The sequence below is a fragment of the Amphibalanus amphitrite genome, unplaced genomic scaffold (genome assembly GCF_019059575.1).
Source record: "Amphibalanus amphitrite isolate SeventyFive unplaced genomic scaffold, NRLGWU_Aamphi_draft 000051F_arrow, whole genome shotgun sequence".
NCBI classification, from domain to species: Eukaryota; Metazoa; Arthropoda; class Thecostraca; order Balanomorpha; family Balanidae; genus Amphibalanus; species Amphibalanus amphitrite.
Genome location: NW_024881547.1, coordinates 957946 through 975602, shown reverse-complemented (window position 1 = coordinate 975602; position 17657 = coordinate 957946). Strand labels below are relative to the sequence as shown.

Genomic DNA, 17657 nt, shown 5'->3' with positions numbered 1-17657 from the left:
ATCGCACATCATTCGATTCGGCAGGTCTGGCCCCGAGACTCTTGGTGGTTTCCCGATTTGCTAACTCAATCTGATCGGGATTTATTTACGAAAAAGTTACCATGGTTTAAGTAACGTCATAAATGATGTCACGTAAGGTCAACGGTGCAAAAGTGAAACATCATACCGTAAAAGGAGTGCATGAAATCACGTTTCCATGTGCTTGATGTAGTTTTAGATCATTTGCGGCGCGAAAATAACAGTTTCCTATATTTCTCCTATTGACTTATAACGGTAAGATCGCCAATCGACCTGACCTGAGGTGACCCTTAGGAAAAATTCAGATTTTTAAGTTGTCAGACCTCTGCAGGATACTAGGTCCTGTAAGCTTCATCTTCTCGTGAAAGCTCCTCTGGCACTGAAGGCGTTGCGAAGCTGCTGCATTTTAGGACCGTGAAGAGGTTCACATATGACGTCATAGATCAGTGACCTGACCTGACCTGAAAACGCAGTTGGTGTCAAACGATTCGACTCGGATCAGCTATGCCCAGTTTCAGCTCTATATTGACGTTTTGTTCCGATTAATCGCAAAAAACTTAGGGGGTTTGCCCCCCCCCCCCCATCGGCCGGCGAGGTTTAACGGCAATCCGTATCCATATATGACATGGTAAACACTAAACAGGTTGGATGACCTGGACCACACTTAGTAACATTTGAAAAGTAATAAATAATAATAATAATAATAATAATAATAATAATAATAATAATAATAATAATGACATTCTGAAGCCTGGCTCAAGCCCCTATCGAGTGGTAACCAAGCATGTGCAGCAGTTGAAGTGGTAGCTCTCCAGCTAAAAAGAGAATTATTTAGCAATTGCTTCAAAACACAAAAAAAAACTTGCACCAACGTCCCAAGAGCTTATACGATTCAATCGAGTCGGCGCTGCTGAAATACAAAAATCATCGTCCCCTGAACTCTCGGCCGGTGCATGGCGCGTCAGTGGGCGCCGCTGGCAGCGTCTGCCGGCGGCGAGCCCCCGAGACCGGTCCGGCCACTGGCTCCTCCACCCCGGGGCGTGCACGAGCGCCGTGCACAGTCGTGTGAGCACAGTAGACGGCGGCGGGTGCCCCTGGCCGGCGGCGGCGAACGGCGAGCGGCCGGCGGTGTCACTTCCTCTGACGCGAGCGGCGGCCGGGTCCGGCGCGGGCAGCTGTACGATCGAGCGGCCACTCGCGGGCGACTGCCGGGCCGAGAGACATGGCCTCCCCCCGGAGAGCGTCCAAAGAGGCGCTGGCCATGGTCACCATCGACAGGAAGTCGTCCAAGAACGGCAGCGTCGACAGGCGCGTGTCCAGGGGCAGCACCATGGAGAGGATCAAGATCGGACCCGTCAGCCGGAAGGGATCGAAAACGGGAACGATTGATCGCAGTGCACCCAAGGGGGCTACCGCGATGAGCACTCTGGACAGAAAGGCGCCGAAGGGAGCGATGGCCATGAGTCCCGCTGATCGTCGAGCGTCCAAGGAGGCAGAGGCGCTGAGCACCATTGACCGGAAGATATTCAAAGAAGCCATGCAGATGAATGCAGCGGATAGACGGGCTTCGAAGGAGGTGAGTGCTTCGTATCGGGTGGCTGATTTTTTTCCACAAAACTATCGCCTAAAAAAATGAGTAACTTTTTCAGAGTGACTGCCAGTGATTTTTACAAAGCATCTCGAGAACTCGCTTTTCGAAATGGCTTCCACTTGACCCAGTATGCGCTTCGCACCGACCTTCAATCTTGACGGTTGCGTGTGGTCCCAGGAAGCTGGCAGTTCAGAACATTTGTAGGCTGTCACGGAGCTGGTGCATTCATGCTGAAGCGTCTGCTGATTGTACGCAACTTAGATATGGCGTGAGTGCTAATTCTGCAGCTGCACGAATATTGGCTGCGATTTGGCTGTCAGTAATATAGGGTAGCGCGAACATTATGGAATCAATTGATAATGAGGAAGGTTTTGGGCTTGGAGCATTCACAGAACAATTAATCTTACCCCACAACTGTTGAAACATGTCCAACGACCAAGGAAATAGGTTGTTATTTCATCAAGGTCACATGAACCTGTAACTTATGTAATCAAGCACTTGTCTGATTTTGTAATGGCATTATATACGGCTTTCCATTATAACTTTGCCGATAAGGACCGAGGACGATCTATTTATTCTTGTTTGTCATACGCCACTCGCCAGTAATAAATCCAATGAATAAATCCAGTAAGAATGAACTGAGCAGGTACCTATATTATAATACAAAGCAAGCTTATCCCGAAGCTTTTTTCGGTGAAAAGGCGAAAGTAGATTTACAAGTAGCTTTCAGCTCTCGATCGCGGCTTTCAGCAACACCGTTCTAGTGAGTAGTACCCTCAAAAGCTTACAATTCAGAACTCATTTATTTTTAAATGAGTTCTCATTCATTATTTGCCTGTCCCGTAGCTCAGTTGGTAGAGCACCGGACTCCCGGTAGTGAGAGCCCGGGTTCGAGTCGCTCCGGCGCTCGATATTTGAGACTCCTGACGGGGATGGTCAGCGGTTGGTGGGAGCAGCCGCAGCCAGTTGAAGTCAGTTGAGTGGGACAGGCCGTGTCCGGCTTTGAAGGGCACGTTCAACTTTGGCATATAAATTCTCCCGTTACCCGGAATTGCGCGATCGGGTGGTAGGAGTCGGAGTCTACGCAACAAGCTCTGCTTAGCGTGGGCCTCGGCTGTGTCAATCCGTTCATTCAAACATTCGAACTAAATTTATAATAAAAAATTATCTCATTTGCTTTACAAGCGTAGACCAAACAGGATTTGTTACCTGCAATTTTCATCCTAGCAACACTTCACACTGACAACCAAAACGATTCTCTATTCCCTTTGATCATGGTGTGTCATGCTCCTATAACTCTGCCGTTTTCCTGGCGGAATGCCCTTAAGATACTCAAATGATTCCTCAAATGATTCCTTTTAAGCATATCAGGGGTTTTGGTCTAAAACAACACCCTGATCATTTTCTTCGAACATACCCAAACTATACCCTCATTCTTTAAATACCTCCCTTGAATTCTTCTAATATACCCTAGTGTACAGTCTCTGCCGCTACTGTCAGATACCGTACCTGTGCCGCTCGGCGCCTCCGGCGGTGACCGGTCGGCGGGCCGGGACTGGCCGGCCGGACGGGCGAGGAGGACGGGCAGTCGCTCCCTGGACGTGTTGCTGACCACTAACCCGCGCCCCGCTGGGCTATTCAGCCACACGCGCCCTGCTGGGGATAGAACCTTAACCCTCGTTTTGGATGTGTTACGATATATAAATGGAAATCGGACGAGGGAGCTGAGAGTAATGAGACAGTTTCTGAGCAAGTTCTACGACGAATATACCTAGGGCATTATTATTTTCCCTTCTGGGTTTATGTGGGGTCTAATGCAAGAATACATTGAGATCAGTGATGGAAATCACAGAATAATACGGGAGTGTTACGTGGTATAATGCGAGTATAGTTTGCAAAATATTCCCCTTATACGCTTAGAAGGAATACTGGAGGTTTCGATGTAAGGGTATTTTGGTAGGTTAAAAGGAGTGTACTGTGGGTATCGCAGGGAATAGAACAGGAATCATATTCCTTTCCTCTTCGGTACTTACTAGGGTATATTAGAAGAATTCAAGGGAGCTATTTAAAGAACAAGGGTATAGTTTGGGTATATTCGAAGAAATGATCAGGGTGTTGTTTTAGACCAAAACCCCTAATATGCTCAAAAGGAATCAAAAAGGTTCTCAGTGTAGGGTATATTAGAAGAATTTCAGAGTGATATTCAAATAAAGTGTATTTGGGGTATATTCGGAGAAATGATCAGGGTGTTGTTTTAGACCAATTCCCCTAATATGCTTAAAAGGAATCAAAACAGCTCTCAGTGCAGTCTAAGGTGCAAACACACTTATTTGTAAATCACAGCGCACAAACGGTTTAACTGGCTCCCACTGGTCTGACCAGTTTTTATGATGATTTATTGGCTGTTTTCCACCGTGCAGTCTGAGACTCTGCAAGTCTGTTATTCATGCTGCTCAGCGACCTTGCAAAGCATCGACAGATCTATTTTGATGCGCTTACTGCTCGCTATAATGGTTGGTATGAAATTATTATCGAGCGCTGAAATCTGAATTAATCAGGGCTTCCTACCTAAACTGTTTTGCCGACACAACTTTGTGGACACATCTGAACCGTGTCAGAGACTTCTGGCACATTTTGAGGTCAACCAAATTAATCCTTGTCAAATGGCCTGGATGGTTCGATTGCCTGCTCGGTTCCATTAACTAGGTGTCAATTTCCAGAACGTTCAAGTAACAATGGCCGAGCCTTTGTAGATCGTCTATTGTCCATTTCTGTCGGAACGGTGATCCGGAATGTAAAAACGCATGACCTCAAGCAAAGTTAAATTCATTTCAACCTGCAACCGAAAACTGCATAAGAAAAATGTTTCCTTGATTTTCTTTGTGATTATGTTAAAATTAATCGTTGTGCGTATGGCTGATTACTTTCGGCATCCACGCTCTACATAACGATATCACAGTCTGCCATTAGCAAAGACATGCACCAGTACATGTAAAATCACACTGTCCGATCGGGAACTTCACACTCGAGGCTGCCTGACAGGATTATAACAGGTCGCGCGAACCAAACCGAGGAAATACCGGATCCGTCTAAAGTTCTCTCTAATCGCCCATGTTCCTGTCCGTGCGGCACCGCATCGCTCCTCGTGACAATTTTTAGCCGTCCCGATTCTTCTGCACTGGTGGACAACAAGTCCGTTCCGCTGGTTTCTCCACTGTTTTATCGCAGCCAACCGCCGAAAGTTTCATGAATCAAACCATAAAATCTACGCCAGTCGCCCACCATTCGACGTAGCGTTGCGTAAGCTCGCACCGCTAGGGACTTTATCAGAACTTCTGAAGACACTCTCAGCTGCTGCATGAAACTTGGTGCGCCGGACTTGCGCCGTTATCGTCTCTGTGGCGGATGTGACGCCCCCAGGGGGTATTCTGCAGCTGACATCACTTGTATTGTTCTCAACACGGGCTCCAATGGCACCGCTCACATGTGTCATAGCTCTTCTGAGAACCAGGATGCGAGCGCCACTGTCCATGTGTCAGGGCCGGGGGCAGAGAAGCACAAACACACACATGTCTGTGACAAAAGACGGGCTGGATGTTCGAACGGTGACACACAGCGGTGCATTGTGACACGTGTGCCGGGCTGTGTGCGGCGAGGGTCGGGCCGATTTGGTGGTGGTGGGGCTGGGTGAAACATTATCCCCGCCAGTACCGACGCCGAAACTGGGGCTGAAATAGGACACCGCACACTCTGGAGTGGGGTGCTGTGGAATATTAAACCTCACTGTGGTGTCAGTTGACCCGGGCCCGTCTGATTCGTGGCTTTGAAGGTTAATGATTGCCAGCGCGTGGGCAAGTGCATTGTGTAGATCTTGACATTTTATTATCTCGATGAGATCGAGATATTCGGGATACCCAGTGCAGATTGAATAGAGGTGATAAGTGGTGCGATAAGTATGTTTTGCCTGTTATGCATGGCGTCTCGGTTACGCGCCATGACACGTTTGCATTAGATAACTTTTGCGCGAAAAATGGAGACCCTGTAGAAATACATAAAATGATAAATGGGAACATTTCCATGCAATTGCAGCAAAAGTCATTACCTCGGATCCGCATTAAAAATACACAAGGTTTTTGCGTTAGAATTAATCAAATTATTCCTTCAATAAATCGCAACGAAGATATATGGTCCGACGTTACACCATATGTTTCTTGTCTGTCCAGGCGGAGGCACAGCAGTCAGCCAGGGGTGCAGAGCCGAGCGGAAACCCTCGTCCAGACGATGAGCCAGACCTGGACACCTGTCTGGAGGAGGACCTCGGCTTCAACGTCATCACCACCGGCAACAGCCCCTGGAAGGAGAAGGCCACAGAACGTGAGTGAACTGACTAGTGCGTCCGTCATCCGTGCGCCCGTCAAATGCGCCCGTCAAATAGCCCTTGCGCAGTTAATAGTCGATTGATGTGTATATTGGATAAACCTAAACATGCGGCCTATTGGGATCAGATAGCGTTATATGGAGTGCAGTTGATGGTGGGCTGATATTCATTACGTCGCTCGATGACCTAGTGATGCTGGAAAGTCCAATGCAACAATGTCGTGCGACCTCTTTGGGAAATTGGCTTTGACTTACCCACGGACTTCTCTATATAGATAAGTCTGTGCCCTGCCATATTAGGCTCACGCTAGAAAGTCGGTACTTTTGCTTCGGGGATCCCAGAGCTCTATGAACGCTCTGCTTCACAAAACCGCAGCTAACTGCAGAACATGGGGCTTTCCACAGTTCATGGCTATATGCTTTCCTGTGTGACAATGAGACATTCTAAGTCATCTGTCGTACATTTTATTAATAGAAACTCGTTTCAGATGGCTCGTCATGTCTGGCCTGGGTGAGAAAATGGACGAGAGGACGGTACGAAGACTGGCTCTTCCTCTCCCTCCTGGGAAGTCTGATGGGAATCTACTCCTTCGGCATCGACGTCACCGTCCAGGCGCTGCACAATTGTGAGTACTCTACATCACTGAGATTTGTGCCATGTGAAAACCGAAAGAAAAATCCCACCATTTGAACTAGTATCGCTGCTCGTTCATAACTTGCAATGTCTTCAAAAGAGCAAGCCTGCCTCTTAGCGCCAGACAGCTATGTTTGTGCATCCTATTGATTGAATATAATCAGAATTAAAGATTGAACATGTTCATGAAACGTAATGATGTACGCTATGTTTGTCTGTATCAGCAATGACAATCGCAAAAATAATGCGTAAGGAGAACACATTTTTATTCTTCACGGTAACTAATAATTGGGCCGTGAAGATTGGAGAGCTCGGTGCAAATATACAGCGAAAATAAGAGACCTTGTATCCAAATATCTGGATCACAGGCCTATTTAGCGTGCTTCGAAAGTCAGAACATTATGTTCATTGCTCATGCCTTCGCTGAGCTGAGTCAAAATTTCGTGCCCTTAGGCAAGGCCTCGGCGCAATCAAGTTAATAATTTTAGAAATTTCAAGAATCAGTTTCTTCTATGCAAAGTCATGGAAACGCATGTTGAAACAGTGTTGTCGTTAGTATGCTAATGATGATTTCAAATCACAGAGCCGAACGTTTCTCGCATTCACGGAAGCTAATGCAAATTAGCTTCCTTCCATTTTGTTAGTCATCTGAACGCGATTTCGAAGCATTGCTCCATGCTTATTCTGTGGCCTACCTGGGACGCTCTATTGGCTCGTTAAACAGGATGTTCAAAGCGAGCCAACCGAAGTTTCCTCGATGTTTGCTTATAAGGTGGCCGTGAGGCGCGGTGCCTTGCACGAGGAGCTTGTTTCCCGTTACAAAAACGCAGGCCTGATTGCAAAAATTGCACCGGGCGTCCCTGTGACCGTGGACTTTTTAGCAGCGAGTGGTGCGACCGGCTGTATTTTGCGAGACCTCACCTGTTCAGTCAGGGGCCCGCCGTGCGAGGACAGGCGACGGCTGAGGCTCCGCAGGGGTCTCAAATGTCGTACAGAGGCATTTTCTTTCAAGGGTGGTGTGCGCTATAGCTACTTGGTTGAAATTCTTAAGTGAAATTTTGAGAGCTAGAAAAATCACTGCAATGTTTCGCTAGATCTTTTTAGGGTTGCTTTTTGAGTGCTAGCACAAACATATCGACTCGGAAAATACACAGGTGACACGAAATTATGACTTGCAATTAAATCGCAAACTCATACCCCCATGCATGAGCTCGCCAAAATGAAAGTGTTTCATCACGAACAAGTTCTCCCCCGTTGTTAGTTGTTACCGTCTTTGGTCTGCTCTGATGTGCAGCCGACTCTGACTGCTGCCATTGAGGTGCCGTTATCTCTCGTCTAAACCCAGCGGCGCAGTAACAATCCCATCTCATCTCAGCAACGTGTCCACTTCAGCCCTCTTCGCCGCTCCTTGGCCGTATTTCATCGCACGGCCCGCACCTTTGTATGATATGCTGCTATACCATGACGGTTGTCATGGACCAGTGCAATGGTGAACCGTCCTCCGTTACCAGATTACTGAGATTGTTGTTAACTAAATTCTTTACCAGTCGCTGCCTTTTCTCCGTTGTTCTTCCCAGTGTATTTATTATTCCACGTCAATAGCCATCACCAGTCAATAGCAATAGTCAGAGTACGTCATAGAACGTCACCTGACGTCAGAAGACGTCACTAAACAACACCAGACGTCACCACCTCTAATTTGAGGCTCGTGCCCGTCACGCATGCCCAGCCACCGTCACGGTCATGGCCCGGAGATTGGCGTTTTCGGCGGTACGTTACGTCACGAGCCAGTCACGAGTCACGAACCCGTTCACCGTGATCCCGGGGTGGCTCGCCGTGAGTCTGGGGCGGCTCTGCGGCTCGCCCGCCTGTCCGTCTTTCCATGCCTGACCTTCCAGAAATAATAAAGCCGGAGCAGACGCCTGCGGTGCGCATGGAGCCCCGGTTTCCATGGTCACTGGTGCTCAGAGTTACCAAAGGGCGGTGAACACAAAGGCGATGCCAGAGATCCCTGGAGTTAATCGTGGGGTGATGTAACTAGTACCTTCCAGCGACAAACCCGCTCAACTGATAGTGCCGGCGGAGATTTTGCGTTCGGCTTCAATGTGATTATCATCAAGGTTGTAACCAAGGGATATTGCGGAGAAATTCTAGGTTAATAAGAGCTTCACCGGAAGCAATTGTAGCGGACTGTGACCTAACAATCGCTCGGCGGATTTCCAGATCCAAATTTTGTTTGTTTGGTGAAGGATTCTATAAGAATTGTGCGATTCGTCATATTTAGTTTGAGTGGTATTCCGAAACAGAAAAGAGCACTCATTCAATAGACTTTGGAGACATACGATCAAAGAGAGAGTCCTAGGGGTACCACTTTTAGGCAGCTCCCGGGCAGTGATAAACAAATTATGACAATATGAATCGTTTTTAGATGTCACTTTATCCGATTCGATATGCTTTCAATCTGCCACTATGCCCTGAATTTCTTCATCACGCATCTTCTCACTTCCCCTGTGCTATTTTCACCTTCCTGTCACTCATGCGGAAGTGAACGACTCTCGGTTTTACGGCCGCACATTCCGCATCAATCCCCTGCAGCGTTCACATTTGCCGTCACCTCCGGCCGGGGTAGTCTCTCTCACGTCTCACTTCAGGCTGCAGACCGCGGCCGCAGCCGTGTCACCAGGCGCCTGGCACGCTCCGGCCGGCCGAGTGGGCACCTCCGCACGGCTGACTCACCTATACAGACACTGCGTGACGACAGACGCGCCGTGATGTCACGACCGGACCGTGAGTCGTGACTGGCACCGCCGTGAGTCGTGACGCAGTCGCTGGACAAACAAGCAGCCATGCACAGCTGGCGGTCAGCTCTCTGTGACCGGTACGGCGGTCTCTGGCCGGGCCGGTCGTGCGGGCAGAGAAATGCCGACGCTGTGGTGCCGGTTTGTAGCTGAGACGCTGTGCTTTTCCCACGCGTTCCGCGACTTGTTCAGCCAGAGACGTTCCATCTGCCGACGTCGCCGACGTCTTGGTGGCGAGTTTTGGACGAGATTTGCGACCGATCTTCCACAGAGCCGCAAGTCGTGTCGACTTTCACCGTGCCTGGCACGAGTGCACGATGGCCCAGCGGTACCGGGTGGCCCAGAAAGTGCTGCCCTCGAGGCCTGTGGGGCTGAGCAGTTGGGATGCTGCGTAACGTCCGGTTGGGCGACCCGGACATTGGTGCGCGAGCCGGAGCCGCCCGGAGTGCATTCCTCATCCGTTATCTCCGATCCATCCTTCTCCCATTTCTCTCTCTCCCTCTCTCTCTCTCTCTCTCTCTCTCTCTCTCTCTCTCTCTCTCTCTCTCTCTCTCTCCCTCTCCCTATCCCTCTCTCCCACTCTTCAATGTTGCCGATGTTGCCATCCGCACCAGGCCGGAACTGCCGTATGCTTTCCTCAGTACCGGCAGTGATCATTTCATAATCGAGTCAACTGCGGCGGTGCTACATCACAGGCGGTGGCGATGCACTTCTGGCCGGCCATGCGGCTCTAGCCGAGATAGAGACAAACCACTGTACGAAAATCGCTGTATGATGACAGCCTTCCGTTGCTCCGTGACTTGGACCTGTTAGACGAGCCGAGGATCCTCCGGTGGCGCTGTCACGCACGAGGAGGAACTCACACCACCATACCTACACACTCGTCCCGAGGTTCGCTCGCAGTCACGTTTGGGATACGCACTATACCGGACGAAAAACGTTCGGTTTACAGCGCTTCACTGTTCGTGATAAACAGCTATTTAGGATTGCGAAATCAAGAGAGGTGAATCCCTGATGTCGTTGAAAATCACCCGTGTATGATTGATTGTTTATCGAAGGATTGCAGGTCTTGGTTCAACTTGATTTCGGGATTTACTGCTTATGTCAAAGTCATTTTTTATTTTGATAACAAAGCATTACCATCACGCTTCAATCTACGCGTCTGCCACGTGTGCCCGCTCAAGGAAAATAATTGTAAGGTCATTAGAGTTTTGTAAAATGTCAATTGAAGAACACTTTGTATTTATACCTACTTCTAAATAAGAACATCCAAAGCCCCGAACTAGAAAAGAGGTTTCTATTATGCTGTCACAAGATACATGCTAGATATGTTTGAATGGTGTCAACTTGTGCGTTCCACTCGCTGCTTGCTTCCGTAAATGGTCACGGAGGAGCGTTCTGATGACATATTGCGCTGTAAATTTTCCGGTTCAGTCTGGGGTCTACATACACGGAAATTCCTCAGCTGAACATGCACGATTGGCTGGAAAAGCACCCGAGCGGCGTTCCCAAAACCACTGGTACTCAGAATAGCAGCGTAAAAAGGAACGTGTCTTCAGCATGACCGAACAATTAGAACAGTTGGCTATGGTTGTCTTTTCGCTTGTTATATAATTGCATTCGCACACCACTATCCAGATTATTTGACATCTCACACCATTTCTGTTTGCTTCTATATGCCGCGCAGTACCGAACCATGCATAAAAATCTGCGAACTGCGTTCCTCTCCTATCCAGTTTGTACCAGTTTTTCCCTCCTCCTCCAGTAGCCAAAGGTGCATCGTCAAACCAGGCCGACGCTCACTCTCTCCCGGTCCTCACGTGCAGTGCGTTGCGACAAGGTATTCTCCGTCGACGTTCAAGCTGCCTCGGGGTCGGTCTCTTGTCCGAACATCTACCCAATGATTACAGCTCCCTCCCTGCGGGTGTGGAGTCGGCTCGAGTGACCACCCTCCTTCCAAATCACTGACCGACGAACCTTTGATGGTCGCCGACTCACTGATAGTATGTGGCTCACCGAGCCCGAAGGCGCCGGTGGCGGCGGTGGTGGTGGCGGATGGCGGTGGCTGCTGCGGCGGCGAAGGCGGATGGCGGTGGGGCAGTGTGGTGACGGGACGGGGACGGGGGCGGAGGCGGCGCGTCCGGTACCGACCGCAGACCGATCGGTGGTCGGCGACGTCCGGTCTGCGCAGCTGCCCGACCGTCTCCGGGCACCACGGTCACCCTCCTCTCCTCACGATGACGTCATGTGTGTGATTAGTGACGTCACTAGTAGACAGAGGCGGCACGGAACGGTAGTCAGCTGGGATTTCTAATGACTCGCCTCGCGCTGGCCGAGACCTTGCGTGCGGAACAGGCGGCGACGGTGCCGGGACAGGCCCAGATCAAAGTGATCACACCGCGAGAACCAGAGATTATCGAGCCCGTGTCTCGGATGAGGTGGCCTTTATTCTGGGGAAACCTTGGAGTGACCTTGCTACCATATGGCAAAAGGCGCGGTTACCGTAACGTAACGCAGTTTCAATGATGCGTATAAGGTCGTGATTTCCAAAATAACTAAATGGCTGTGAATAGATGGCAGCGAAGTTTGATTAAATGGCTACTGGCTAGCCGCTAGAATGCAATGAAATGTGTCAATGGCATGGTTAACCCACGAGCCGCTGGGGGGGGGGGCATAAAGTTGCCCCCCCCCTTTACGTTTTGTGAAATATCTCCGAAACCTGATGAGCTACGAACGCGAAACTTGGCGTAGCTTCAAATGAATACCTAGGCAATGTTTGAGGAAAGTTTGGTGGTTGTAGCACCTAAGATGACGTCACAGTGACGTCATGAAGTTTTGTCGTTTTCCGACATGGACCGTTTCTGATGACGCTGAGCATGAAACTCGACTGTAAATGAACTGGACAGCACCTGCTGTCATCCTAAAACATCTTACTACACTTCCATCTAGTTTCTGACCAATAATCGGCCCTTTATATTCGGTCCCATATATGTGATGTATCGTGAGGAATATGAGAGTCGTAAATCTATAATTTCACTTATGACCTCACTGTGACGTCATTTCAAATGGGATCGACACCAAATTTGGACACAACCTCGGCTAGGTATTTAGGAAGATGTGTGCAAAGTTTCGCTTCTCTATCTCTTCGCGTTGCGACGATATCGTCGCAGAAGTAAAGGGGGGGCAACTTTATGCCCCCCCCAGCGGCCGGCGGGTGGCGCGGAGGCCCAGCGGCCGCCGGGTTAAAACGCACTCTTACTCGTAAAAGCATGAATTCATTACTGGTCGCATCTATTGCGTAACAAATGTGACAGCTATAAAGATACTTTGACTTATACTTTGACGTTTCATTACTTGTCCAACGGCTAACTCTCCAACATTCGCAGCTCAGAATTTTGCCTAATCCACCAATAAATCCTCTCTTCAGCCCATGGTAGCGCAACGCACGGATAATCATCAGTCCCGTCCTGCACCGTCCTAACCGTCCTGTCGAGCCGCGGCCGGCCAGCCATCAGCAAGGCTGCACGGATTTGGGCCGGATTTTTGGCGGCTCGGACCGGTTACCAAACGGGCTCGGCCAAATCGGCACGGTTTACCCGCGGCTCGGCACACTCACGGCGCGCGCCCTCTCCTCTGTGTTAGTCGTCGTAGCGATTGTCTGATAGTTGGACGATGACGGACAATGGACATCCTTACCTCGACTCCGTCCGTGCCGTGTGCGGCCTTTCCGCCAATAGTCGAGGCCACCCCGATGGATGGATCGGCTGTGTGGGGCCGACCAGCACCCGACTATCTGGGAATATCCGGCAGGTGCTGGAAACCCATCGGCTCGCGAGACAGTTACCCTGATTATAAAAAGCATGACGGTCGCGCTACGCGGTGCTTGAAGCATCCAGACAGTATAATGATACGGTCTGCTGTGCTTATGAGCATAGCTGTATTAGAATCTGCTGGATGATGTTTGTTTCGCAGCGGAAGGTTCGAATGATTAATTGATTCAATACTGAGCAACTATGATATCGTCAGGAAATGAACACAATAAAATAATTACAAAGTCCCCTTTAACTGCAAGGCTTTCGAGGCTGCGGTGATGTAATTTTCCATTTTGCATCATGAACTTGCTCGCTATTTTAAGTTCCATAAATCGCTTTAAAGGTAGTGTGCCAGCTTTCTTGGACCGTATGGAGTTAATGGCCCAGATAAGGAGAACCGGATTTTTAGAACTTATCCATACCTTCAAAACTCATGGAAACGTCTTAAATTCTTTCAAATTTTGAGTACCCCAGTGCGAAATTCGCCCCGACGGGTTGTCGGTTGTACCCCAACCACATTTCACACCACTATGAACAATAAATGCACACACTGAAATCGCTATTACCGATATGCTCATCCAACCAAGTTTCGATAAACCCGTTCATCATCATCTCCTGCGGTTTCGAACACGCCTGTTAGGTGGCTTCTGATGCTCGTCGAGGTCGGAATTTCCAAATACGCGTGGTGCGTCGGGCCGCGCGCTCTGACTTCGGCCAAGAAAAATGCGTCAGCTGATCATTGTCATTTCTGCCACTTGCGTGTGGTGAAATGGGGTCATAACTTATAAGACGGCTTTTTCATATCAATTATTTTACATAAAATCATATTTCAAACCATAAATAATGTTCGACAGCCAAATAAAAGAAACAATACCAATACGGGCTTACAGTTTAAGGCTCGACATTAGACGCGTTTACATAGGGTTTGTTGCAAGCTTATATCTCCGTCCGTGATGTTGCAAAAGATGCCAATGGTGCTTAAAAATTTACAAAATGATCCTCTCTAAACATTTGAAGACCACTGCAACGAAATCATCGCCAAATTAACGAGCTAGAGCCTCGTCAAATATGCTATGTAAACCGGGTTCTTGTGTTGTCTACGATTAGACAGCTGATAACTCATTCCCGTACGTCGTATGGTCGTAACACTATAATGACCTTTGCTTATTGTCACAAGTGCGCCGCATTCGCGATTGTTGCCCGACGCCTGTTTGCAGGTGAGCCCACTACAGTTGTTATACATATCTAAAAACCGAAAAACTTTTAGGCGAAAAAGGCACTATTCCAGGCCCATTTTTGATTTTTTTGCGATATTAGGTAAAAACAGAAGCTTCTTATCCTAGGAAAAATAAAATGGGAAATCTTTCAAAGGTGGCACACTACCTTTAAACAAAACTATTTTTCCCTGATCTTGTTGACCAATCCTACCCTAGTTCTTATTTTGCTCACACGAGCTGCGCGTATTTCATGTTTTTAAAAGGATAACATCACTGTACTGCAATTCTTCTCTGTTTCGCAGTCCGTCTACAGGCGTTCATGGCGGCGGGTGACCTGGCGAGTCGGATGGTCGTCTGGTACACGCTCACCTCAGGAATCGCCATCGCCGCCGCCCTCTTCATCGCCTGGTTCATACCCAGCGCCACAGGTTAGTGATTGGAGATGTGGGACTTCGGAAGACGGGGAGTGTGCAGTGTGCACGAATAGGCGATTTGGGGATGTGGAGAATCGATAGCTCGGTGCGATCGAGGAAGTTTTGAGTGTGAGCGAACGGCTCCTAATAGCGTGACTATAAGTGCTGATTACTTTGATTGAACTAAAGCATTAGTTATGTTTTGGCATAAATAATGATGTGTTTTCAACTTCCGGGCCCGACACTTTAATGGCGGGTAAGTTATAAACCTGTCATGGTTTGTTTTCTGTGTGCTTCATTGTAAACTCATGACTTTGCGACATTTGTTTACATACAAATGTCCTGTGTCCTCCTTCCTGCCATGGCAGACCGCTGGGCGACGTCTGTTTATAATTTGATCCTGTCACTGTCCTCTTTACAGGACAGACTGACTCACTCCTACCCTAATTCGTACACTGACGTGTGTTGTGTTTGCCCCATTTACGATTTAGTCCACCACACCACCCCATGAGACAATTTGGACGGACAGTCAGGTCACACATCTCGTCATCAGTTCAACGCCCCCGGCTGGCTCTTTCTGGGTCTCTGAGTCCGCGGAGTCTGTGGTTGACAGATGTCCCGATCTCACCGTCTGTTGCACCGCCTGGGACAGACATGTCACGGTCTGTCAGAGTGCACAGAATCCCACCGAGCCGTATCGCACCGCAGAGGCGATGAATCGGCAATTTGGCGAATAACTGTCGGATGCTGCACCGTTGATATTGCTGATACGAGTGCAGCGAGTACTGAGCAGCTGTCTTTTAGCGATGAGTTGATGTGACTTGCTTGTCGCTTGTGAGTGTCGAAGTTTTGGACTTTGCCTTTGTGGTTTATGAACAATCCAAAGCCCTAAAGCGCTCAGCTTTGCAAACTGCAAACTTTTCACAATTGGCAACAAAGAACTTCTATTTCCTTACTTTGTATATTCCATTTACATGCAACGCAATAGTTTTCTGCCGGTGAACTCCAGCTTATTTATACAGGCCTGGCTTTGTCATGAAACGGTCAGCACAACATTATACCGCACTTTCATCGCAATGATAGCTTATTATTATGGTCAGCGTCAGAAACAGTTATGTTTTTATAGCAAATGAAGCTGCGAAGCGGTTGGACAAATAAGGTAATTGAGCAGCTTCTCAAATGCATAAACAGATCTTATGTATAATTGCGTAGGATTATGAGATCACGGTAAAACGTGTTTGACAAGTGGACACTTAACAGGGTCTTGTCGCATAGCCAGGTGGTGCCGCACGTAAGGAGTATAAAGAAGCCATGACCAAAACCAGTTGCTGCATGATCAATAATGTTCAAACATAGGATCAACCGTAGGACGGTGCATGTTTAGAAAAAGTCCTTGTAATATTTGCATGGTGTAACCTGAGCTTTATAAATCACAGAGCGCCTCTCCATAACAACCAAGCTGTAAACAAGGCTCTTTATTCGTTTATCATCGCCGCCGCACCGCAGTACACATGGCGGTATGTGGTGATGTCAAGGCGCCTTTAGTGGCCGCTGTTGCCCCAGTGTGACTGTATCTCCTCTGTGGCCCGGTGAATGATGTAAGTCAGCGGCCTCTGTTCGTGTCTGTTCTACCTCTGAGGGCCGACGCACCGGGCTGTGGTCAGCCAGCGCGTGCCAGCTGCGCGGCGCCACTGTTCTGGTTAGCGGCCAGATCAGTCCGGAGGCTATCCGGTGGTATTTGGAACGGCGAGGGCGTGGTTATACGGTGGTGAATGGATGTCGTAACAACTCACCAGCCACTTGTATGCGGTTAGGGGTAAAATCAATCGTGGCTTTAAAGGTAGTGAGCCACCTTTGAAAGATTTCCCATTTTATTTTTCCTAGGATAAGAAGCTTCTGTTTTTACCTAATATCGCAAAAAAAAAATCAAAAATGGGCCTGGAATAGTGCCTTTTTCGCCTAAAAGTTTATCGGTTTTTAGATATGTATAACAACTGTAGTGGGCTCACCTGCAAACAGGCGTCGGGCAACAATCGCGAATGCGGCGCACTTGTGACAATAAGCAAAGGTCATTATAGTGTTACGACCATACGACGTACGGGAATGAGTTATCAGCTGTCTAATCGTAGACAACACAATGTCGAGCCTTAAACTGTAAGCCCGTATTGGTATTGTTTCTTTTATTTGGCTGTCGAACATTATTTATGGTTTGAAATATGATTTTATGTAAAATAATTGATATGAAAAAGCCGTCTCATAAGTTATGACCCCATTTCACCACACGCAAGTGGCAGAAATGACAATGATCAGCTGACGCATTTTTCTTGGCCGAAGTCAGAGCGCGCAGCCCGACGCACCACCACCGCACCACAAAGTATGAGCAGAAGCCGCGCCCAAAGCCAGGGCCCCGGTAACGTGAGGTAGCCGAGTCGGGGCAGCGTGCGCTGACCCAAGCCGGGGCCGCAGCTTTGGGCGCGGTCTACCGCATCCCCGCGGGCAGCCCCGGGCTATCACATGACACCGGGAGGACGCGCGGCTCCGGCTTGGGTCAGCGCACGCTGCCCTGACTCGGCTACCTCACGTTACCGGGGCCCTGGCTTTGGGCGTGGTCTACCGCACCACCTAACAGGCGTGTTCGAAACCGCAGGAGCTGATGATGAACGGGTTTATCGAAACTTGATTGGATAAGCATATCGGTAATAGCGATTTCAGTGTGTGCATTTATTGTTCATAGTGGTGTGAAATGTGGTTGGGGTACGACCGACAACCCGTCGGGGCGAATTTCGCACTGGGGTAC

The 17657-nt window shown here is 48.8% G+C and overlaps 1 protein-coding gene across 2 annotated transcripts in view; it reads left to right on the top strand.

Moving 5' to 3' along the window:
* Positions 1–1075: 1075 nt before the first annotated feature.
* Positions 1076–17657, top strand: part of LOC122377821 — a 31912-nt gene continuing 15330 nt past the window's right edge. For both annotated transcript variants that reach the window (XM_043358268.1, XM_043358267.1), the window contains exons 1-4: positions 1076–1594; positions 5833–5983; positions 6475–6612; positions 14750–14875. In XM_043358268.1, the coding sequence (XP_043214203.1) occupies positions 1241–1594; positions 5833–5983; positions 6475–6612; positions 14750–14875 (769 nt within the window). In that variant the 5' untranslated portion in view covers positions 1076–1240. The remainder of the gene's footprint in view (positions 1595–5832; positions 5984–6474; positions 6613–14749; positions 14876–17657) is intronic.